Raw genomic sequence first — 24,922 nt, forward strand, 5'->3', positions numbered from 1 at the left:
CATTCAACTGAATAAGGCTTTTTGTTACTTCTTCCCCTTGTCAGCTTTTATAGTCTTTCCTGGTCCTATGAAAGCTAATTTTTTGGTTAGTGCTCTGTGGAAAGTTTATGACATCTTCAGCAACAGGGACTTATATAAAATTCTGGGAGGCAACCAAGGGCAACACAATAGTCAATGTTGTTTTTGATGTCTCTTGGACTTCTCTGACTTCAAAAAGGGTTTTTCATTTCTGGCATTGGGAATTTTCTTAATCTATGGCTCTTGAGGAGTGCATTGTCAGTCCAAGTGACATACTGAAGATTTAAATGTCATATGTACATTTATATATGTGTATATATACATTTATATTATATGTACTTTTTATTTATTTCTTAAGGATTTCTGCCTTCTCCCCGCCATTGCCTCCCATTCTCCCCACTCCCCCGATCAAGTCCCCCTCCCTCATCAGCCCGAAAAGCAATCAGGGTTCCCTGACCTGTGGGAAGTCCAAGGACCACCCACCTCCATCCAGGTCTAATTGATAAATAAAAAAATAATGTTTCCTCATGTTTTCCCTTCAAAAGATGTAGTATTATTTTGCCTCCATTCCATACTGTATTGACTTCCTTTCTCTTCTTCAAATAAACTTTCTACCCTTTTTTTTTTCCATTTTCTCATTTGAGTCACTTGTTGACTGCTATTCTCCTTCCTAGTGTCAACTCCTGCCCTTTTGGTACATTTTTACTTTCCGAGTTTTTGTGATTATTTCAAGTTAAATACTCACACCTGAAGATTTGAATCTCAGAACCACAGATGATAGAGTATTCACATTTCTCATTTTGTGTCTGTGCTATCTTTCTCAATTTAATCTTCTCTACTTTCAAACACGTACCTGCACATTTTATGATTTCATTTTTTATTATAGTTGACTAGTATTCCATCATGTATATTAACCACATATTCACTATCCATTCCTCAACTGAAGGACATTTAGGTTGTTTCCTTTTCCTACCTATTGCGAATAGAGCATCAATGCACATGGCTAAGTATGTCTCTGTGGGGCCAAGTACTTTGGACATATGCCAAGGAAGGGCATTGGTTTTGTTGTTGAATTACTTTAGCTTTTTGTTAATGTTCTATACTGATTTCCATAAAGGCTACCTCAATTTGCAATCCTAACAACAATGAAGGAGGGCTCCCTTGTCCTTACAACCTCTTGGTTGTTGTGTTTATCTGTTTCATTATAACTGGGGTCTAATAAAATCTCGGAAGTTGTTCTAAACCACATTTTCCTGATTTTTAAGGATATTGAACATTTTTTAAAATACTTTCTTAGATGTTATCATATATACTGTTTTTCAGTTTTTGAATGTGTCTTCTTTTGACTCTTTGTTTTTTGAGTCTGTACCAATATCCTGGTTGTCTGAAGTAACCAAGGGGCCCTCATTGTTTACTGACTTGATTTTTAGTTGAATTCTAGACAAATGAACCACTTGACTTTGACTTTTTAGGACATGCATATTGGTTCAGTAGTCCTTTACTCTTAACTTTGGTATTCAATTAGCCTTTGCTTAGTGAAGCTAATTCCAGTGCAAAGACGTTTAAAATTTTTTATTTAGTTTTATTTTGTGTGTAAATGTCTTGCTTGCATGTATTTCTATGCACTGTGTGCATGCCTTGTACTCATGGTGGTCATGAAATAACCTGGAACTGGAGGTACAAATGGTTGTAAGCTCTTGCGTAGATAGTAGGAACCAAACTCAGGTCCTCTGCAAAAACAGCAGTGCTCTTAACTGCTGAGCCATCTCTCCAGCCCCAATACCTGGATTATCTATGTTGACTATAAAACAGCAGGAGAGTTCCAAATTAATGCTAGCAAGCAAATATCTACTGAATTTGTATTGGCTATACTCTAATGCTCAGCAGTAGACCAGAATGTGTACGGGAATGACTATTTGTTATAATTAACAAGGATTTATTGAGTATGCCAGGGCTGATCTTAAAGGAATATCTTCAGCTAAATGGTTTTGGAGAATAGACTCATACTTAACGACATTAACAGAGAAGGAGATGTTTGTGTAATACTTTGTGGAAGAGGTTATGCCTTGATTAGCAACAGTACCGCTTCTGGTAAGACAATTACCTTCAAGGATTAACCTCTTCAAGGATTAACCTCTCTTGCCAATGAATTAATAACACCAACAAAAATAATTAAAACAATATAAAAAGAGGACCAATAAGAGTAAAAGAGAAAAAAAGAGGAACTTGAAAGAAATAAATTGTTTAGTCCATTTTAAGTATGGGGTACACTTAGAGTTAAACAGAGTTTTGATTAGTGGGAAGACATGAGTCCTCTTACCCCTAGCTGTCCAGTTGCACTTGTTCATACCAAAATTCTAAGAGTTGTGAAGTTACACATAGTCTTATAAGTGACTGAGTCTAAGATCATAAAAGGACAGTTTCAAGATCTAAATTCTTCATCAGGAAAGACTTTGTGCCTTAAACTAATTAATAATTAAGATGGAGAATTTGGTAAGAAGTCAAGTCATGGCCTATGTGAAAAGAGGACATGAATTTCTCATCATCTGGGAATTTAAAAAAAAATCCCTATATTGATTTTTTTGAGCCAAATCAGCACAGCAGCTATTTTTGTGTTTTCTCTATGTTATTTCTCTCTCTTCAGAATTGTATATTATTGAAAACTGCTTTGTTGTCATTAGAGTCTTGAATTTGTTATTTTATTCCCAACAAGTTGTAATCTAGCCTGACCTGTTGGCCAAAGACCATAAACTTGTCTTGCAGCTTCAAGGGGAAGGAGTGCAAGGTCAGCTTTGTCTTGCAAGAACACTCTGAGTGGGAAAATGTGAATGACAAGGTTACATTTCTTCTGTTCCTGCAGGTGCTTACCTGTCAGTTCTTTGTCATAAGGGACAGACAGCAAGGGGACTCAGAGTGCTTTTGAGAGCAGAGAAAGGCAGGTACTGGATCTGTAGTGTAAGAGTCCTGTTCCAAAGGGGGAGGTTGTTGTTGCCTTTTATAGATCCCTTATATTTTACTCAATTTTTCATAGACTATGTTTTCCAGCTTGTAGCCATCAGTTTAGAAAGTTTTCAGTCTCTTACCATCACCTTCTTTCATAATTTAATCTGAGACTCTCTTCCCCAAGCCTGTTCCTCCTCTACCTCAGAAGAGATGTCTTGCACAGCAGTTCCTGCACCTTCTGGTGTGCCTTTTTGTCACTGTCTTTTACAGAGAATTTAATGGGAACACATCAGAGTGTACAACATACAGTCTTGTGCTGAGTAATGGTGTCTCCTCTTCATGTAGTACATTGGTCCCATCATTAATACCTGGGAATATTGTAACCACCTTACCTGGTGTAAGTGCATTTCATCATGTTGACTCAAGGACAAAATCACCTAATAATGTTTCTCAGAGTGTACCCCTATTAAGGAAACTCCCAGCCTATCACAGTGGCTCTACACTCTGCATAGACATTTATAATGATGATTCGAATTCAGGAAAAATGAAAATGATAGGACAACTGGTCACTGGCTGTGCCTTCCTGAGTCCTAAGCCATCATAGGATGTATATGTTCACAAAATCCCATAGTTGTGTTATATCTTCTGACAGAAATGGTTCACTGATTCACTTCTGTGCTGTGGTATTATCGCAGTTTTATAGTCTTAGGGACTGCACTTCGGGATAATGTACAACTTTTGACATTCTGCAGCTCTTCCATTTCTGTACGTTTCAAATCCAACACTCTTGCACACTTAAAATGCCCTGGTGTCCTTCTCCCATCTAGTCTCACCCTTACAATTTCAGAGTGTTTTTGTCAGCTTAGCTCAATATGAAATGCTTCTTATCTATTGATGATTTGAAGAGTGTTGAAGAGACAGAAATTACCTAAATGATATCTTTCATTTCTCCCATAGGAAAAACGTAAAGCAGAGGAAGCCCTCAGTGATCTCAGACGTCAGTATGAAACAGAAGTAGGAGACCTACAGGTGACCATTAAAAAGTTAAAAAAGGTGAGTATATAGCATAGAGACATTCTAGAAACATCCCTCACCGTGTCTAGACATTGAAAATGAAAAACATTTAGAGTTGAAGCAGAAGAAATAGTGACTTTACTGAGACAGTTCAACTCCTTGAGAGACTCTTATTTTTAAAGGCTCCCAAGTTCTTCTAGTTATTGGGCCATTTGGCTTATAACATGGAATAATAAAATGTCTTATCCTTGAACAGCTTATTAAAGACATTTCTTTTTTTTTCTTGTACCATTTATTAATCTCCAAATTCATGATTTTATTTACTTGAACAGCTAAATAATATTTCCTTATGAAAATGCATCACATATACTTCATCCAGTTTTCTGTTGCTAGACATGTAGATTGTATTTTTTTTATTTCATTTTCATTTACCAAGTGCTTTGAGTGAATTCCCTGTATCAAGAGGAGAGTGTTTTCCTAATTGAAACAGCATCTGTCTATGTCAGGTGTCCCTGTGTTCTTGTTCTTAGCTTACTTCAAGGTGCATAGCAGATACTTAGTAAATATTAAGTGAAATAAAAATTGTTTTCTTAAGTAGAAAGTTCCTGGTCTAGCAATAACCTGATCATTGTAAGGTAAAAAAAAATGTGGAAACATGAGCAAAAGTGTCTTTGAGTACTGGTATTCCCTTTCTTGGTTCTAATGAACAGGTTCTTTGTACTCTGAGATTTGCTAATAATAATGATTCTGGAGTGCAGCAGTGGAACAGGGGAGTTTTGTAAGTTACCAGCTTCTGCGGTGCAGATACTTGTAGTGTTATGGACGTCATGCTATCAAATTCACATATCCATGTACAGAATAAACACTGACCTGTCATTATAAGATGGTTCTATGTCAGAATTAAGCTCACATCTTACATGGTTGTTTGCATAGTAGTCAAAATAACTTAAGTAAACAGATGTGAAAATTAAATATTCCAGTAGTATTGGAGGGCCATTAAGGGAAAGTCATTTCCTGCTGGTCAAGAGCACACAATCTATTTAATCTGTGTAGAAACCTAACATTCAAGGCTACCCAAAACAAAAGAGTTAAACCAATTGGGCCAGGTATTCCCCTGTTTTAAGGGATCACATTTAAGAAGAGTAGATTCACCCAAAGCCATGATAAAGAGATGAGAGGAATAATTAGCAATTTAGTAAGATTCTGGAGTTATCCTTCCCAGAAACTCTGCATTCTTACTGCATTCATACAGTTGCTTACTCAGTGATATCCATGGCACTTCCTTTTTTCTGTCAGCTTTTTTTAATTACTCAGAAAAATGTAACTTTTTTTTTCATTTCTGTTCTAGGTATGCTTTTCCCAATGTAGTCTCAATTCCTCCCTAGCACTTTTTCCCCATGTGACAGTTTTCTGCATTGTGGCTGACCTCCATTGCTGAATATGCCAGTCTAAACTTAAAAGGCACACCTTCTTTTTCCAACATCTTCCTCCCATGGACAGCTGCAAAGATTAAAGATTACCTGGCTAAGCTTTTCCTTTTAAATTTTAGTAAATTTGTCCTTTTGTTTTTTTTTTTTTTGAGTCTTTCATTAAATTATTTGTTATTGAGACTAAGACTTTCAATAAGGGAGCCCAACTTCCTTAGTAATATGTGGCACCCCAGGTGAGACTGCCCATAACATAAACATCACTAGCAGTTCAGTAAAGTTATGTTATAGTTAAGCTTGTCATTGTCACTCATGTTCATCTCAATCTCTGAAGTGACTGAAAATCATCTAGGAGTCTTCTATAAAGCCATAAAATCATTATGATCTTATATGTATTTGAAAATAATAACTAGACTATTATACTATGAATAGATTCCAGAAAGAAGAATCCACTGAGTCTTTTAGTCATTGTTTTTATTTATTTCTGTAAGTTTCCATGTCTTTACACATTGCAAGGATGGATGCCAAAAATATGACCTGATATAAAATATGATGAAGTTTTAACAGTGAGAGATCATAAGTGAGAATGATGAGGCCTTAGTCCTCATTGAAATTATATCAACTTTTCCTTATAGCATGTAGATGTATTTTCCTAATATTTTCAATCCTTGGTTTCTCATTTAAAACATGGTTTTAACCATGTTTAACCATAGCAATTGGTATTTTATTGGCTATAATTTACTAATATCATTCCCATAATTTGAAAATGCTAAATATAAACTCATTTTTGATGACCATATTAAATGAGGCCTAAGTTTCAGGGAGGGAGAATGACCTACTGAGAATTCTAGAGCTGGTAACCAATGGAGTCTTTCTTTCTTGCCTGTTCTAGACTTCTTGCCCATCTGATAGGTTTGCTGTATAAAACAGTAAAAATATTTATAGGTGAGAATATTAAAGGCTCTAAAAATTTAAAAATATACTTTAAAGATTTTTATGATATCATTATTTTTGACAACAGATTCCAAAAGTCTTAGGTATTTTTCTTTCATAATATTCTTCTGTGAAGTCATAATTCATCTCTCTTTTTTTAGACCTATCATGATAACCAATTTTAAGTTCAAGTTATATTACATAAGCATAATAACAAAATAAACCCACAAAAGTGGCATATTGAAGAACACACAAATCAGTGGACTAAAGTACCTAAACATAGATCCACAAAGCTACAACCACCCGACTCTCATAAAGGTGCTATTATTGGAGAATCAACAACCTTTCTTAGCAAGTGGTGCTGAGTAAACTGGATATCCACATGTAGAAGGCTGGAAACATATCTGCCTTCTGCCCTGTAGGAGAATCAGCTCAAAAGGGTATATGAAAAGAAAGCAATCAAGCAGAAGCCAATGCCTGAAAAAGCAGACAGTCTTCACCAGACAAGAAGCGTAGTTAATACGCATCTGTCAGTCACAGTCACATGAGGTCCTGTCTCACGATAGCTTCTGGCAAGATGGAGAATGCTCATAGTTAAAGCACATGAGCATGATGAAATCTGGGAAACATTTTGGCTAGTGCAGAATCCCTCTGTTTAAGGACACCTGCAAACAAACCCTCACAGACCTGGGATGTTACTTCTTTGTGGTCTTTATTTTCATTATTTTTGTTTTTATTTGCAGTACTAGAGTTTGAACATAAGGTCTTGCACATGCTAAGAAAATATTGTACTTTGATCTTTTTTTGACATTTCTTTTTGAGACATAGTCTTGATGTATTTCTCAGGTTGGCCTTGAATTTATTGTGTAACCCTAGACTTACTTTTTTCCTGTCTCTTCCTTCTAGATTCAATTGTTTACCACCACAACTGACTCATGGGAAAGTTATTTTGTTTTAGATATTTTTAACCTCTGATATAAGTGTATTAGCCAGCAAGCAGACCTCATGTAAGCACATGTATTCTTTCTGTGCATGTTTATCTTCACATCAGGTTTATGTGCTTAGATATTAGTGATTTCAATCATTTTTGTAAACATTTCTTCAGTTCACTATTAATAAAACAGGAGCATGACATTAACATTCCTCTTATTATTTTTATTTCTAGCTGATTATGGTAGTGAACACCTTTGTTTCTAGCAACCATCTGTATTCCTAGAAATTGGAAGTTAGGATTGTCAAGAGTTCAAAACTAGCCTCAGCAACTAATCAAAATTGAGGTCATCCTGTGTAATATGAAACTATCTCAAAACAAATAAGATAATTCATAAACACTGAAGGTAAGACTATTACAAAGTGAAACAGAAAGCCTTAAGCATACAGGATGAAAGAGAATGCCCACATTCTTTTAGTGAAGAAGGAAAGCAAGGATTGGGTGTTTTCCTATGGAGTTGTTTCAAAACTGACTTTTACATTTTAGAAGTGGTTTAAGGAAAACATTTTACATTTAAAAGTGTTTTTAAAAAATGCATTTATTTTTTAAAATAATTGTTTGCATTATTTAAAACAAATATTTAAATGTTATAGATGTTGTATCATTTATTGATCTGTAGTCATAAGATGTTAAATATTGAAGACTGCTATAATTCCCACATTCATATTCAGGAATATCTCTAATCTTCACCAAAATTTTTCTAAATGACTTTTCAAAAATACCTAAGTTTTGTTTGCTCTTTCAGCTTGAAGAACAATCGAGACACATAAGTCAAAAGCAAGATGTGACAGCATTAAAGAAACAAATTTATGATTTAACAATGGTAAGAATTATTCTTCATTGAATGAAATTCATTTCCTCTTAGATACTTAGTTACTTTTCTGAAAGATAAAGAACCACGACCAAAATGTACTTCAAGAGGAAAGTGTATTCTATTTTATAGGTGTCAAGTAACAGTCCATCACCAGGAGAAGCCAATGGAAGAAGAAAAACAAAAGCCAAGCAAAAACACTGCTTACTGGTTTATACCCATGGCTTACTTTCTTATATAACTTAGGATCATCTGCCCAGAGATGTTACCATGCACAGGTCTCATCCACATCAATCATTAATCAAGAAAATGCCCAACAGATTTGCCTATAGTCTGGTCTTAAGGAGGTGTTTCCTCAGTTGACATTTCCTCTTACCTAATGACTCTAACTTGTATCAAGTTAACAAAAAAAATGAAAGAACACAGACAACTTGCACATATTCGTGGTACTTATTGTTTCTGTGATTCTGGAATAAAAGCTTAATGAGAAACTGATACTATAATTACAGAAAATCTTTGAAATATATTTGAGTAACTATATTATGAAGGGGAGCAATCAAATACCTCTTCTGACTAGTTTTTTTTTTTTAAAGTTTATGTGTTTAATGTAATGCACACAAGGTGCTGATTGCTATCTTACCGTGATTAACCCCATACTTTTAGAAGCATCCCTGCTTTTGTATGTGTGATTTCTTCTGCCTTCAGTTTGTCTTTCTGTTTTTTAGATGTTCTCATTTCTATTTGGTTTCTCTGTTGCAAAAAATTAGTAACATTTACCTCTGCTTTCGTTTTATTTTAGATTACTCTCAAATATTAAAAACATTTTACTTGCTCTGTCTCTTGAGCTGGGATTTCATAACTTTCCATCTGGTCAGTTATCTTTATCCCACTTAGGAGAGAATTTTCCTATCCTCACAGTCTCAGCTTATCTTGATATTTCTGCATCAGAGTTGCCTTTATGTTTGGATTGACTTTCATGAAGAGTTGCTTGCTTTCTTGGATTTTCTGATTCTGTTCTTAGTTTCTTGTTTTAAAAGATGTTAGTTAGGATTATTATTGCTGTAATGAAATACCATGACAAAAAGTGACATGGGAATGGTTTATTTCACAACTGTTCTATATAATAGCTTATCAAAAGCATTGAGGGTAGGAACTCAAGCAGGCCAGACACCTGGAGGCAGAATCTGATGTAGAGGTCAAAGGGGAGTACTGCTTACTGGATTGCTTCCTCTGTGTTTCTCAGCTTGATCTTTTCTTTTTTCTTTCTCTCTCTCTATATATATATATATGCTATTTTATACCAATTAAAAAAATGTCTGACAGGCTTGCCTAGAGCCAAATTCATTAAATCTGGCTTGTGACAAGTTTTTGTAAAACTAGGCAGTACAAAAATACTCAACCATCTTTGTGATGTCATGACTACTGTAAAATTCTTTATTTTTCTTGAAAATATTAATTTTGGAGGTCATGAAATGACACATCTTACTGGATTAGTTTAATCTTTCTGTACACACGCAAATATGTATATATGATATTTTTGATTCATTATAACTAATATTTTCTTGAATAAATGAACCTTGAATGTCATTAGACTCAATACTTCTTGTTTCTTGGGAAAATGAAGCAGTACATAACCTAACTCTCACATTCATTCCCTGTTCCTCAAACCTTCTTGTTCAAAGAATCAGTTATTGATTCAACTATTGTATATTATTTAAGTTTAAAAAATTTAAATTCTTTACATCATTCCTATCTTTATATGTGGCATTTGTTGCCAAACTATGATAGACAAGAGTTGGTCACTATGCCTTTGTTATGTTATTGGAGGCAGACAGACAGATGGGCAGACAGACACAGACATTATATACACACTTCCTTGAAAGTTTGTCTATGTGACACAGAGAGTCAGCTGTCTCCACCTCCTCAGGGTTGGGATTAAAGACAATTGCTACCATCACCTGTGCATTTTAATTCATTTCCCCGCACCCCTTCTTTAAACTACATATTTATTTTCACTTTATGTATATGGGTGTTTTGTTTGGGTGTACCAGGCTCTGTACCGTATATATGCCTGTTATCCAAAAAGGGCAAAAGAGGGTATTGGATCTTCTGGAACTGGAGCTACTGATGGCTATACGTAATTATGTGGGTTATGGGACTAGAACCCAGATTCCCTGGAAGAGCAACAAGTATCCTTTATTCCTGAACCACCCTTCCAGTCACCTAGCTTCTTTCACTTCTCATTCTACCTGCTGGTGTGCTCAGAAAGAGTATCCTTTATTCCCGAACAACCTTTCCAGCCCTCTAGCTTCTCTTCTCATTCTGCTTTAAGGTGTGTAACTGGGCCACTTGGCCTTTTTGCTTTCTACTGCAGGATCTCCTAGGCATTTGTTTTAGAATGTTGCCTTGGTGCATTTTATTAGCATAATTAAATATGGAGGCAGGCTAATTTTTATAAAGGGCTTTATTTATCTCACAGTTTTAAAGTTGTAAGGATTCAAGAGCATGGGGCAGTGTCAACTTAGTTTTACTGTGGACTTCTTGGTAGATTGCTGGAGTATGAGCCAGAAGGGTAAACAGGAAATAGCAACTGACTTTGAAAGATCACTCCCAAGGACAGCACTCTAATTGACCTAAGGGACAACTACTTGGCTTCTTCTTAAAAGGTTTCATGCCACTTCTAAAGCTGGAAACTGGGAGAAAAAGCTCTGTGGTGTAGGGTAAACTCTTAAATTGTACCCCTCACATTACCAACTCTCTTTCCGGACTCTCATCTTTGGGAGGGAGGCATCAACTAGTTTCCAATTCCTAGAAATATGTTTAAGTCACTTGATTATATATGATCCCCCTCATCTATACCTTTAACTGTAAATGGTTTGTTTCCATTGTAATTTCATAGTCATGATTTTTTTTCTGGGATGGAAAAATAAACCATCTATGTGCACAATCAGCTATTTAACTACAAGTGTCCAGTGATTTCTTTTTTAAAGGGAAATTTAAAGTTTCATAACTATGCATTTCTCTTATTAATTACATTTTAAGAAATTAGATAAAAGTTTTTATTATTAAAAGCAATCAGTGTAACTAATTTTAGAAAAGTGTTCAGATATTTTGTCTCAGTTAATTTTCCAATAAAATGATTATCAGTCCTTGTTTATTATAGTTTTGGGCAGATGTCAGGTACAAAATGAAAAACAGCCTTACACCTTGCTAATGTACAATATTTGAGTATATAATTGGTTCTTTGAACAGGAAGATGTGAAGAACATAGGAGAGGTAGGAGATTTATTTTTGTGGAGTTACGCTATGTACTGCTTCGTGTTTCTAGGAGCAAGAAACCCTGAGACTAATGCCCCTTGTCGTTCATTTTCTTTAGGAAAATCAAAAACTCAAGAAAGATCTTTTGGAAGCACAGACAAATGTAGCCTTTCTTCAGAGTGAATTAGATGCTTTGAAAAGTGATTATGCTGACCAGAGTCTGAATTCTGAACGGTATGAAACTATTCATAATAGTTTTACACTGGTAAAGATTATACATATATATTTCTGTAGATGGTACCTTTACTGACAGATTTTCTCATGTGTGTATCTCCTCACTGTGTACATGTGTGTGCTTAATTTTTTTTTGTGCTTAATCTTTTTAAAAGAGTTACCATTTGATTTATTTCCCTCTTAGGACAGTGTAGGGCTTTAAAGTGTTTGGTTTCATTGATTGTGGGAAGAAAATACTGTGTAATAACAATTTTCTGTTAAAACTACCGTCAGATAAAAATGATGGCCTAAAATATAAGAAAGAGTTATTAATTATTCAGTGCATTGGATTTGAGGAATTGGTATTAATAACTTAGAACCTCACATAATCAAAGTCAGGCATTCTTACATGAGAGATACAGTTGTATGCATATACAGAGAATAAATTTGGGCATTTGGACAAAATATTTTATGTATTTTCAAACTTCACTCAGAATTATGTGTTGTAGTATTAAATGGCATAACTTTTTCTGGATATATTCTGTGTAGATCCTTAGAGATAATGAGTTGTGAGTTCAGCATACTTAAAATAAAGGAGACATATGCTGCCACCCTTTAAAATTTTCAAGTTTAGTTAGGAAAGCCAAGACCAAGACAAATGTGCACCGAGTACCAGCAATAATACCATTTGCAACTTGAGGGCTGTGTAACTGCCTTGTTTCCGCCTGTGTTAAGAAAAAGCAGGCAGTGAATACAGGAGGAATGATCAGCTGTGTTGGACCAATGAATAGGACCCAGTGACAGCAGTATCCACTGAAGCAAGTAGCATTGCCATCTACCAAGAGTATCGTTAGCACATTATTAATGTTTATACCTTCATCCACAGTCTACCCTATCTTTTAGGAATCTTTATTATCTTCAGTTCACTGATGGGAAAAAGAAAGTTTTATAAATGTTGTAGTTAAGGGGGAAATGAAAGAAACAATGTAATAGAGAAGCAAGACTGGCGTGGGGGAAAATGATCAGACCGTTAGAAAAAAATGCTTTAAATAGGAAACAACCTTTTAAAACACACTAAAAGTGAATAAGCTACTTTATAGAAATTCTAAAAGGGCCCAGGAATTTTGGCTAAAGTACTTTGATTCCTATATGCAATTGTATTGTAGCTTGGCAGTGAAGGGCAGGTTTCTCCAGATGAGGCTTGGTAGCTCATAAGGATTGGAAGATAGTGATGGGGTTGTGCCACATGTTTACACATGCTGTCTCTTCTCTCCTCATGAAACATTACATACAATTTTGCAGGGATCTGGAAATAATCCGAGAGTACACAGAAGATCGGAGTAGTCTTGAGAGGCAAATTGAAATCCTCCAGTAAGTTCTCATATAAAATGCTCATTGCATTTTAGCTACTGTTTGTTAATAAGACATGTGCCATTTGTCAGATGACCTGACATGTCCAGTGTACAGATCACTGTTTCTTCTCACTGCAGTACATTTGGCATGTGCAGTTCAATTCCTGACTCATCTGCCTCTAACTAAATAACACCAGTACAGTCTGGTTCTCAAGGTCCCTTCAGGTCAGGAAAGTGTGTCGTACATCTGAGTTATTCCTCTGTGAGGGATGAAGCCTTCACCCTCATTGTTCTCTACTTCATATCTCGAGAGCTCCCCAGGTCTTCACCTGAATGGTGCAATAGAATAGTGTTTAGTCTTTCAATTTGATATGCTTACTACAGATATGTGTTTTGTTAGTTTTCATTTATTAAAAAGCCATTTCCAAAGAAATTCTATCTTAATCTATCAACTTCACAACTAAGTTGTAGTAATTACATCTTCTGAGGATCTTTTTCAAGAAACCTTGATATTCCCCAATTTGTTTCACTTATACAGTGTATTCTTTGGTTTTCAATTAACTAAATGAAATAATGTGGGCCTGGGCAAATATTTACAGTTTTTAATGTTCTTTTCTCTCTGTTGTGGAAACTTTAGAAGTCACTTTTTATATAGTCTTATTAATTCATTCATTTGTTAACTCATTCAGTAGATTTCTCAGTTAACAGCTTTGATGGGTGAGATACTCCTGGAAATGAGGAAAGATTAGTGAGTAGGAGAAAAAAAATCTCTCTCCTTATGAGTCTAGCAGAGAAGAGGAAGACAGAAACTGGTTACCCATAGAAATGAGTATGATGTATATCAACAAATGAGAGAAATATAACAAAGGAAAAGTACAAGTTCCTCATGGAGAACTATTAAAGGTCAATAAAGAACTCTTGGTGGAAGTAATAACAGAGCTGAGATATGAAGGATAAAGTGGCTATGAACAGGAAAATTACATACTCTATGGGACAGGGACTCTGTGATCCTTATTCTTTAGCCAAAGGAAGCAGATGTTAAATGACTTTCATGATATCCCATGAAGTAATTACTTAAGTTTGTATTTACTCCCCAATCCATCTGAGGTCAATAACCAAGTATATGATTGATACAGAAATCCCATCAGAGTATAAAGAGGATATGATATAGGATATAGCATGCTGCATCAGTTCCTGTGGCTGAGCTGTGTGGACTAGAGAACAGAAACCTACATTAATCCTGTAGACACAGAAATTATCTAAAGGAAGAGTAAGTGCCACAGCCCAGCAAATTTATTCTTAAAATGCTCCCAGATCTTCAGGAAAAAGAACCAATCAATTCAATCATTGCAATTTGTGTCTATCTCTGACTCTGTTTTGGGGGTTCAGAGGGAAACAGAAGCTTACCAAAAGCACAACATTATCTGTACATTCTGAATGTCACTGCCTCAAACAGAGTGGGAACATTGATCCCCCAGTGCTTCCTGTTTCTGTTTGTTGACTTCTTTCCTCTACAGAACAGCTAACCGGAAGCTGCATGACAGTAATGATGGCCTCCGGAGTGCACTGGAAAACACTTACAGCAAGCTCAACAGATCTTTGGTATGTGATATCATCTCACAAGATATTGAGTTCTTTCTCTTGATAAGTGATTTGTGGAAGAAAACCATGTGATATTTTAGAATAACTGCGTGTTGATCTTATAGTGAGACTCCCTTGACATGAAGTAAAAAGACAAGTTTTCTAAATTAAAAATATATTCTGCCCAAATGTAGAAATAAATGCAATGTTGTTTATCAAACTCTTATATATTCTAAGAAGCTTAGAGAAAGATGCTGAATATGTAATTTTAGCCTTAGAGGGTTAAATATTATAAGAACAAATTAGAAGGACAGCAATGTATAAGAAAAAAGTGAGGAATCCTGTAGGTGTAAGAAAAAAAAATGTTTCCAGTCAAAAAAAGGCAGCTATGCTTCTGACTTGCTCATGCCTTTTTCTCATGGCAAACTCTAGAGAGAATGATGGCCTTGGGTTTTGGATTTTAAATCCTCCAGTAAGAAGCAAGTTTCTCCAGATTATATTTGCAATGAAGCTTCTTATCCCACTTTTGTGAATCAGTTTTAGGCAGTCATATTCGAATGCAAAACAATTACTCAACAAGATTATGCTTCCAAAAGAGACAGATCTGGGGAAGCTGATGTTATGGGATCCTCACGTATCTGAATAGGTATCAGAGTCTTGTGGAGTATGCAGTAGAGCTATATAAAAGCTAAAATTGATGAGAAAGAGAAACCATGTGAATCTTTCCAAATGATGTTTTTATGTTTATATTTGCTCATGTTTAGTCATAAATTTTATTTGTATTGGGAATTAAATTGTTTGGATTTGCATAAACACATCTGTCTGTGGTATAAGAAATGTCTACATACTAAACAACTACTTGTTATTGCAGCGTATGAACAACATATCACCAGGAAATACAATTTCTAGAAGCAGTCCCAAATTTAATCACCATTCTTCTCAGCCACTGGCCTATGATAGGTATGTAGCACCTGCTTTTTTTATTATCTGATTTGTAGATCATGGTTGAAACTAAGACAAATTATCTTAGAGCTGAATTAAAATAAAGAAATATATTAAGTAATACTTTGTATCTATTATGATCTTACATTAGCCTTCACAAATGTGAAAAAGGTGAAACTGTAAGTAAACATATTTCATAGAAAGAAGTTATTTTCTCAAGATGCTTTGAATTATTGTATAACCATTTTGTACCCACCATTGTCTAACTCAGTTGCATTATGGATGATATTTGTTGTGAGCCTTTTGTCATAATTTGTCAGTGTTTAGTACTGAAAACAATTAAAAAGTAGAAAAGGCATTTAGATTTATGAGTTACTAAATATTAACAGATCTGCTGGCATATTTCAAAAATTAGAATTTAACTTGACTCTTAAGAGACCAAATAGTAAGCAATGATTATTTATATGTGTGTGCTTGTGTGCACATCGGTGTACATGTCCAACATTGTTAGCTAAAAGAAAGTTAAGTTTGTGGTATATCAAGGTGTTCAAAAAAAATAAAAGAGTACATTACATTTTCCTATGTGTTTGAAGATTTCTAACTCAGGTTTATCCCCTTTTGTATGTGGGGGGAGTACTTCCAGTATAAATAAGTATGTTCTTACTATCTTGATGTTACCTGGCTTTTTCTTGGGGATGTGTGGACAGTATGGAAAGGCTAATGATATAGTTCTATTCTAGTTCAGTTTGATAAACCAGTGAGTTTATGAGGCTTACTTACAGGAGTAGGAGGGATCTCAAACAACTGTGTCACTTGAGAGTCCAATCCAAGCACAGATGATGATGTACTTCCCCCTCCTAATGATGCTCTCCATTCTCTCCTCCTGTGCGGATTTTCATCAGACCCAGTATTGTGACAGCCATGCAGTAGCTGCTTAGATTTCATGGTGGTGATGATCAGTAGTGCTCCACCACACCTGGTGATAGCTGATGCTCTTGCTGCCACTGGTCCAATTTTTTTTTTCTTCAGACAAGTTTTCTCTGTAGCTTTGGAGCCTGTCCTAGAACTCACTCTGTAGACCTTGCTGACCTCAAACTCATGGAGATCCACCTGTCTCTGCCTTCCAAATGCTGGGATTAAAGGCATATGCCACCACCACCCAGCTTTGGTCTGATTTTTATTTATTGATTCATTAAGTTTATAAAATGTGACTTATTTATTTATAAGTAACTGGAATTTGCTCTTACTAATAATACATATTTTTTAAAGGTGCAGATTTGATGCCACTTTTTCTGGACTAATAGTTAAGAGCAGTTTATAGTTCTCAGTAAGATTTAGAGGAAAGCATAAAAGACAAATTCTTCATAAATCTCATAATTTATTCTTGGAAGAACAATGCCACAATTGAGGCTCTGATAATGAAGTAAGAGTTCCTTTTCAGTTTGTTCTAAGAGACAGTTTCTTCATCATATCATCAGGACCTCAGAGAGGCAAGGAAAGTTTCATCTACTTCTCTTTCTGAACACAACTAGAAACCACTGTGGCCTGTACAGATATTCCTTCCTGGGGGTTAGTGATATACAAAGTTAACAGGGTGCTTTTCTTTTCTATGCTAATATAAAGCTCTGTGTGTGAAAAAATCTTTAGGCTTGGGATTTTGACTGTTGACTTTTCATCATAGAAGGATCGGGGATAGAGAGGGTCACAGCACCTTCACTTGAGTATTCTGTCATTGTCCCCCAATCAGTTGTGTGTTGCCCTAATTGCACACAGCCTTGAAGTCTTGGGAAAGGGGTTAGAGTACACATAGAATGGAATGTCTAAGAGAAGGGGCTTTATTTGTGCAACTGTGGAGAAGTCATTGTCCACATTGAGTAAAACTTTCCAGGGCTCACTCACACTCCTGTCAGTAAACCCTCATCCATGCTCATTAACCAAACACAATAAACTCATTGGTTTTCCAGAGTGAACTTTGGTGAGATTGAACTTTGTTTTGTCATTGGAATTTTGAATGAGGATAGGCCTTGACTAATTGCCCCAAAGGAAAAAGTATCTAACACTCCATCTTGAAAACAAACAAAACAAATAAACAAAGGGACTAACAAATAGAAGAGTTATAAGAAATGTCTAGAAGTAGACAAACTATTCCAATTATGGTTTAACTGAATTATAGTAAAAAAGCTCTTGTATTCTAGGGATATTTTATTAAAATAGTATAAGATTATATTTGTATCTAGGGTACTCATTCTTTGTATCAGGAAATAAGTCAGTCAATTTAAAAGAATTTTGTGTATTTTTAATATATATGAATGGTTTTGTCCTCATAGAGTATTGCACAGAATGAACTGACTGCATTTTGTATTTCCTCTTCTATGCTAAGGGAACACCATGTATCTCCTGGCAAGGGACAATGTTGTCAGCCTGTCCCTTTGTGCTTTTGTACATTTTGAACTCCTTGGTAAAGCTGTCTCCTCTTTTGTCACAAGGTCATTCCATTCTTCATATGCAGATGAGGATTGTGACTCTTTGGCTCTCTGTGATCCTCTGCAGAAGATGAATTATGAAGTTGACAGCCTGTCTGAGAGTTGTTTTGACAGTGGTTTGTCTACTCTGAGAGACTCCAATGAGTGTGACTCTGAAGCAGACTACAAGCACCAGAGAGAATTCCAGAGTTTGCATGAAACACAGGAGAGCCTTGGGGGAGATGCATCAGACACAGATGTGAGCCAGAAACCATAATACTCTGATGCCTTCCTTTGAAGAAAATCTTCTACCATGTTTTAGGGAACTCTGTTTTAACAGCACATAGCCTGTGTTGTTAAGGTCATGAAGAGGAAATTTAGTCATTAGACTGGATCTTTTTCCCTATGAAACTAAGGAGGATTTCTCAAACTTTTGCCCTGAAGAGGAGGTCCATTTAATAATCACACTGCTAGTAGACTCAGCAACATAGTTTTATGTTTCTTTGGTTCGAGAGGTATATGTGAGAGATTTGATTTTTAATTATTGATGCTTTGGTAGGTTCCTGATATAAGAGATGAAGAAGCTTTTGATTCTGAAAGCGTGGCCTCTGTGTTACACTGGAAGCCACAGGGATCTGTTGGTGAAGGCAGCACTGTCAGCTCCTCCAGAAAACCCATCTCAGCTCTTTCACCTCAAGTACGTAGCTACTGAGACAACTCTCTTCATGGCATGTTACTTAGATGAAAACTGGCTTCTGTCATCACCTATCTGGCTATTTCCCTCTAGGCAGACATGGTGGATAATAACTGCAAACTGACATCTCAGAAGGCATACAAGATTGTGCTTGCTGGAGATGCTGCAGTGGGGAAGTCCAGCTTCCTCATGAGACTGTGCAAGAATGAATTTCAAGGAAATACAAGTGCAACCCTAGGTAGGACTCTTATTTTCATTGATAACAGAAGAATTATCATTTATAGCTTCTTCTCTTTTACAATTACATATACAGATTAAGAAGTCTATGCATTCATCCATGTATTCAGACACTATGTTTGTGTATATTCCCATGTGGTAGAATTATCTTTTATTTTTACTAAAATAAAATTTAAAAAAGAAAGCAACAGGTGATGAGAATATTTGTAAATAGTGGAATCAAACAAACCCAGCTCAGACATAGTAGATTATTTTATTATGCACATATATTTTAAGCCTTTTTTTTTTTTTTGAGCACCTGGTACTGTTGTAGTGCTGAGGGTACACAGTGAAGAGAGTTCATTGAATCCCAATCTTCAAGAAAGTTTCACCCCTGTGGAAATAAGTGGACCAAAATGAATTTTTTTTCTTTTTCTTTTCTTTTCTTTCTCTCTTTTTTTCCCTTTCTTTCTTTTTATATTATTTAATTAAAAATTTCTGCCTCCTCCCCTCCTCCCATTTCCCTCTGGCTCCCCCCATTCCCCTTCCCCTCCCTCTCCAGTCCAAAGAGCAGTCAGGGTTCTCTGCCCTGTGGGAAATCCAAGGTCCTTCCCTCTCCATCCAGTACTAGGAAGGTGAGCATCCAAACAGACTAGGCTCCCACAAAGTCAGTACATGCAGTAGGATTAAAATCCCGTGCCATTGTCCTTGGCTTCTCAGTCAGCCCTCCTTGTCAGCCACGTTCAGGGAGTCCGGTTTGATCACATGCTCCATCATCCAGCTGGCCTTGGTGAGTTCCCATTAGATCAGCCCCACCATCTCAGTGGGTGGGCGCACCACTCGTGGTCCTAACTTCCTTACTCATGTTCTCCCTCCTTCTGCTCTTCATTTGGACCTTAAAAGCTCAGTCCAGTGTTCCAATGTGGGTCTCTGTCTTTAGCTTCATCCATTGCCAGATGGAGTTTCTATGGTGATATGCAAGATATTCATCAGTATGACTATATGATAGGGCCATATCAGTCTCCCTCTCCTCAGCTGCCCAAGGATCTACCTGGGGACATCTCCATGGACACCTGGGAACACCTCTAAAGTCAATTCTCTCACCAACCCTAAAATGGCTCCCTTAATTAAGATATATACTTCCCTACTCCTATATCTACCCTGCCTCCATCCCAACCGTCCTATTCCCCCAAGTTTTCCCCATCTTCCCCTTTTCACTTTTTTCTCCCCATTTCCCCTTACCCCCACCCCATGCTTACCAAATGAATTTTAAAAATGAGATGTGGAGCCACGCAATGGAGGTGCGTGCCTTTAATCCCAAGACTCAGGAGGTGGAGGAAGGAAAATCTTTGTGAGTTCAAGGTTAACTTGGTCTACAGAACAAGTTCCAGACAGGCTCCAAAGCTACAGAGAAATTCTGTCTCGAAAAACCAAAAAACAAACAAACAAATAAAAATGAGATGTGGAAAGAAGTGCATATCCCATTGGTGGATAGGGAGAGCCTTCATTTTATGTTAAGAACTTCTCAATGACCATGAAAAATTTGAGATTAAAGTCAAATTCAAATCTATATTTGTGTCCCTTTCCATATGTCCATTAGAAAATTAGTTTATATGGCAATAATTTTCTCATTATTTTTTCTTTTTCTTTCTTTTGACCTTTCTCAGTCTTTTTAAATATTATTGTCTTTGTTAAGGTTTTATTGCTGGGAAGAGACACCATGACGACAGCAACTCTTCTCAGGAAAATATTTGAGAGGCCTAGAGCCTCAATTTATTATCATCATGGTTTAGAGCATGGCAGTATGCAGGCAGATGTCATGCTGGCTACCTCTTGGCTTGCAGGGAACAAGAAGTCAACTGACTGTCACACTGAGGGAAGCTTGAGCAAAAGAGACCTTAAAGCCAGCTCTAGCAGTGACACACTTCCTCCAACAAGACCAAATCCTCTAATAATGCTACTCCATTGGGGGCAATTTTCTTTCAAACCACAGATATTTTTGGTTAAATTTTTTAATATAATATGTTTTAATCATGTTTTTCCCTCCCTCAACTCCTCCCGGATACCCGTTCCACCCTACCCACCCAACTTCATTTTTACTCTTCTCTCTCTCGTCTTTCAAAAACAAAATCCACATAAAAAATAAGGCAAAAAAAAAAAAAACCCAACCCTCCACCCCCCAAAAAATCCCATGGAGTTCTACTGTGTTGAGTTTTACTTCTGGGTACGGGGCCTGGCCTTATTTGCATAAAATATACACAGTAACACTCCATTGTAGAAAACGGATTTTCCTTTTGCCAATAGATACGAGTTGCAAATATCTGTCTTCGGATGACTCTATTTCCTTGGAGTCATCTATCCGATCTGGCTCTTAAAATTTAAATTTGTTTCCTCTTTCATATAGATTACTGAGCCTTGATCTCTTTTAGGACCAATTACTCCAAAATCTCTCACTGTCTCTGACTTGTCCAGTTGTGGGTCTTTGTGTTAATTTCCATTTACAGCAACAAGAAGATTCTCTGATGTAGGTTGAGCAAGACAATTATCTAAAGGTATACCAATATGTCCAAAAAATTATTTTATTGCTATGTTATTTAGCATAATGAAAATGTAAAAGCAAACAGTCACATAGAAGTGAAAACATTTGTTTTGGAGGGGCCTGTTTTATGTCACTCAGGATGATCTTTTTCTAGCACCAACCTTTTGTCTATGAATGCAATAAGTTCAAATTTTGAAACAGCTAAATAATATTCCTTTATATAAATATATGACATTTTAATTACCCATACCTCAGTTGAAAGACAGCAGGCCTGTTTCTAATATCTAACTATTGTGATTAGAATAGCAAAGAATACGGGTGAGCAAGTATCTATTGATAGCATGTAGAGCCCTTTGGTTATATGCCTAATAATGGTATAGTTCTATCTTGAGGTAGATCTATTCCCAACTTCCTGAAGAATCACTATACTGATTTCCACTCCCAACAGTATTGAATAGGTGTTCCCCTTTTCCTGTATCCTCACCAATATCAGAGGGCATTTATTTTATTTGTCTTAACCATTCTGAGTGGGTAAGACAAATCTCAAAGTAGCTCTCATTTACTGTTTCCAGATGGACTATGATATTGAACATGACCTTAAATGTTTCTCAGCCATTTGTGTTTTGCCTTTTTAGAACTCTCTGCTTCATTCTGTATCCCATATTTTAATTTAGTTGTTTTCTTGATAAATGGTTGTTTTTTAGTTTTTTTATGTATTACAGATTAATATCCTATCAGATGTGTAATCGGTAAGGATTTTTTTCTCATTATGTGGGAAAATGGTAGTGATCGTATAGTACAGAAACTTTTCATGATATCCTAATTATTAATTGTTCATCTTAATGACAGTATTACTGATACCTTGTTCAGAAAGTCCTTTCCTGTGCCATTGAATTCATGCTTATTCTGCATCTACTCTTCTACAAATTTGCAGTATTGGTCTTATGCTAAGCTCTGTAATCTATTTGGAGTGCATTTCATACATGGTGATAGTATGGATCTATTTTCATTCTTCTACAGGTAGTCATCCAGTTTAACTAGCATCTTTTGTTGAAGATATTGTCTGTTCCCTAGTGTGTATTTTTGGTTTCTATATCAAAAATCAGATGTCCATAGGTGTGTGGATTTATGTCTTGGTCTTCAATTCCACTGATCTATTTTTATGCTGATAACATGCTATTTTTCTTTGTTGTTGTTGTTAGTTTGTTTCTCTGTGTAGATATGCTATTTTTCATTACTATACCTCTAACACAGTTTGAGGTTTGGGATAGTGTTACCTCCAGCAGTCCTTTTATTATTCATATTTTTCTTAGGTATCCTGTGTTTTGTGTTTAAATAAAGTCGAAGATTATATTTAATTTCTGTGAAGAATTGTGTGAAAATATTGATAGGGATTCCATTTAATTTGTAGACCACTTTTGGTAGAATGACCTTTCTTACAATATTACTCCCAACCATACATGAATGTCGAAGGTATTTCCATTTTCTGATATCTTTTTCAATTTCTTTCTTCAGTGACTTAAAGATTTATTTATTGTACTTTATTTAATACTTAAATATTTATTATCTTTCACTTGTTTACTTAAAGTTATCATAAGATTTTTTTTGAGGTTATGATGAAAGGCACTGTTTCCCTGATTCCTTACCTAGTCTGTTTTTCGTTTGAGCATAGGCTATAGGCTGCTGATTGAGTGTTGTGTGTGTGTGTGTGTGTGTCTGTGTGCGTGTGTGTGTTAATTTTGTGTCTTCCTTCTTAGTCGTATGAAGCTTTCTGGTAGGATTTTAGGGTAACTTACAAACACTATCATAACAGCTGCAAATAAATGTACTTGAATTTCTTTTCTTATTTGAATCTCCATGATCTCTTTAGATTTTCTCCAGGTAAGACTTCAATTATGTATAAAATTGGTGGAGATCCTTGTCTTGTTCCTGATTTCAGTGGAAATGCTTTGGGTTTTTCACTATTGAGAAAGTAGATTTTATGTAAATTTTCTTTATTATTTTGTTAAATGTCCCTTGTATTCCTAATCTTTCTAAGAGTTTATCACAGGTATTATATCAAAGGTTTTTTTTTTTCTGCACCAAATGAGGTAATTATGTAATAGATTATGGTTTTTGATTTATGTATTTTTGAATCATCTAGAATCTTTGGGATGAAGCCAGCTTGTTATAAATGGATAGTTAATTTTTCTTATGTGCTGGTGAATTCAGTTTGCAAGTATTTTCTTGAGAAATTTCACATTTAGCTTCATAATAGATATTGTAGAATTTCAAGCCTGGAAAGATTAACTGTACGCAAGAGATCAAAATGAATAAATAGTCTCTGAACAAAATGTCAAATCATGGTTGGGACACAAAACAATTATCAACAGGTATAACAAAATTGAAATAGCATCTTGCATCTTCTCTGAATATCATGGCTTAAGGATACTAACAAGAGTTAACAGCAGAACATATACAAACTGATGGAAATTAAATAAATCATCTGTACTGAATGAACTTGGATAAAATCAAGAAAGCAACACATTTCAGAACTGAATGAAAATAAAAACACAACATACCTAAGTCTCTGGACACAGTGAATGCAGTTCTAGGAGGCAAGTTCATAGCACTAAGTGCCAACATTATGTGGTAGGAGAGATCTCATAATTATAACTTAACAGTAGACCTGAAAACTATAGAAGAACAACAATAAAGAATATCCAAAATAGTAGAGGGGAGGAAATAGTTTAATTCAGGGCTGAAATCAATGAAATAGAAATAACAGTAGCAGAAATATAAATTCAGTGAATGAAGAGATGGTTCTTTGAGAAAATCAAGAAGATTGTCACAGCCATAGCCAAATTAATCAAAGATGAAAAAAAATAGATGATCCAAATTAAAATAAGAGAGGAAAAGGGAGACATTACATTAGACACCAGGATAATTTAGAGAATAATAAAACTTAAAAAATCTCTGTTCCAGGACTGGGGAGATGTTTCAGTGTTTAGAAACAGAGGGCCCAAGTTCTTTTCCTAGAACCCACATCAGGCAGCTCACACTTCCTTGTTAACTTCTGCTCCAGGGTATCCTACACTGCTTCCTGACTTCTGTAGGTGCTCACACACATAGCATGTGTGTGTGTGTGTGTGTGTGTGTGTGTGTACATGCAAATAAGCTAACAAAATGTAAGTATCATAAAATTAAAAAAAAAAAAACTTTATCCCCCCAAATTGGAAAAACTAAAAGAAATGGATGAACATATTCATATATACAACCTATCAAAGTTAAATCATGATGAAATAAACAATTTAAAGAGGTTTAGTACCTCTAGTGAAATAGCAGCAGTAATTACAATCTCCCAACCATAAAAAGTCGAGGGTCAGGTAGATTCAGTGAAGAATTCTACCAAATCTTCAAAAAACTATTCCTCAAATTAATCCACGAAATAGAAACTGAGTGAGCATTTCCTAATTCTTCCTACTATTTTTACCCTGATTAAAAAAAAACTACACAAAGAACAAACAAAAATAGATAAAATTTAGTGTT

General features: G+C 35.6%; 1 protein-coding gene across 1 annotated transcript in view; it reads left to right on the forward strand.

The window, feature by feature from the left end:
* The window catches only part of Rasef (RAS and EF-hand domain containing), a 57,904-nt gene that overhangs the window by 21,248 nt on the left and 11,734 nt on the right, over positions 1 to 24,922 (forward strand). Inside the window, exons 4-12 of the mRNA XM_050123932.1 lie at positions 3,919 to 4,014; positions 8,072 to 8,149; positions 11,514 to 11,629; positions 12,911 to 12,979; positions 14,478 to 14,562; positions 15,413 to 15,501; positions 17,970 to 18,204; positions 18,505 to 18,642; positions 18,733 to 18,877. Of these exons, the coding sequence (XP_049979889.1) occupies positions 3,919 to 4,014; positions 8,072 to 8,149; positions 11,514 to 11,629; positions 12,911 to 12,979; positions 14,478 to 14,562; positions 15,413 to 15,501; positions 17,970 to 18,204; positions 18,505 to 18,642; positions 18,733 to 18,877 (1,051 nt within the window). The remainder of the gene's footprint in view (positions 1 to 3,918; positions 4,015 to 8,071; positions 8,150 to 11,513; positions 11,630 to 12,910; positions 12,980 to 14,477; positions 14,563 to 15,412; positions 15,502 to 17,969; positions 18,205 to 18,504; positions 18,643 to 18,732; positions 18,878 to 24,922) is intronic.

This window comes from Alexandromys fortis, unplaced genomic scaffold, assembly GCF_014885135.2.
Source record: "Alexandromys fortis isolate MF-2015 unplaced genomic scaffold, M_Fortis_MF-2015_v1.1 scaffold_166, whole genome shotgun sequence".
NCBI lineage: Eukaryota > Metazoa > Chordata > Mammalia > Rodentia > Cricetidae > Alexandromys > Alexandromys fortis.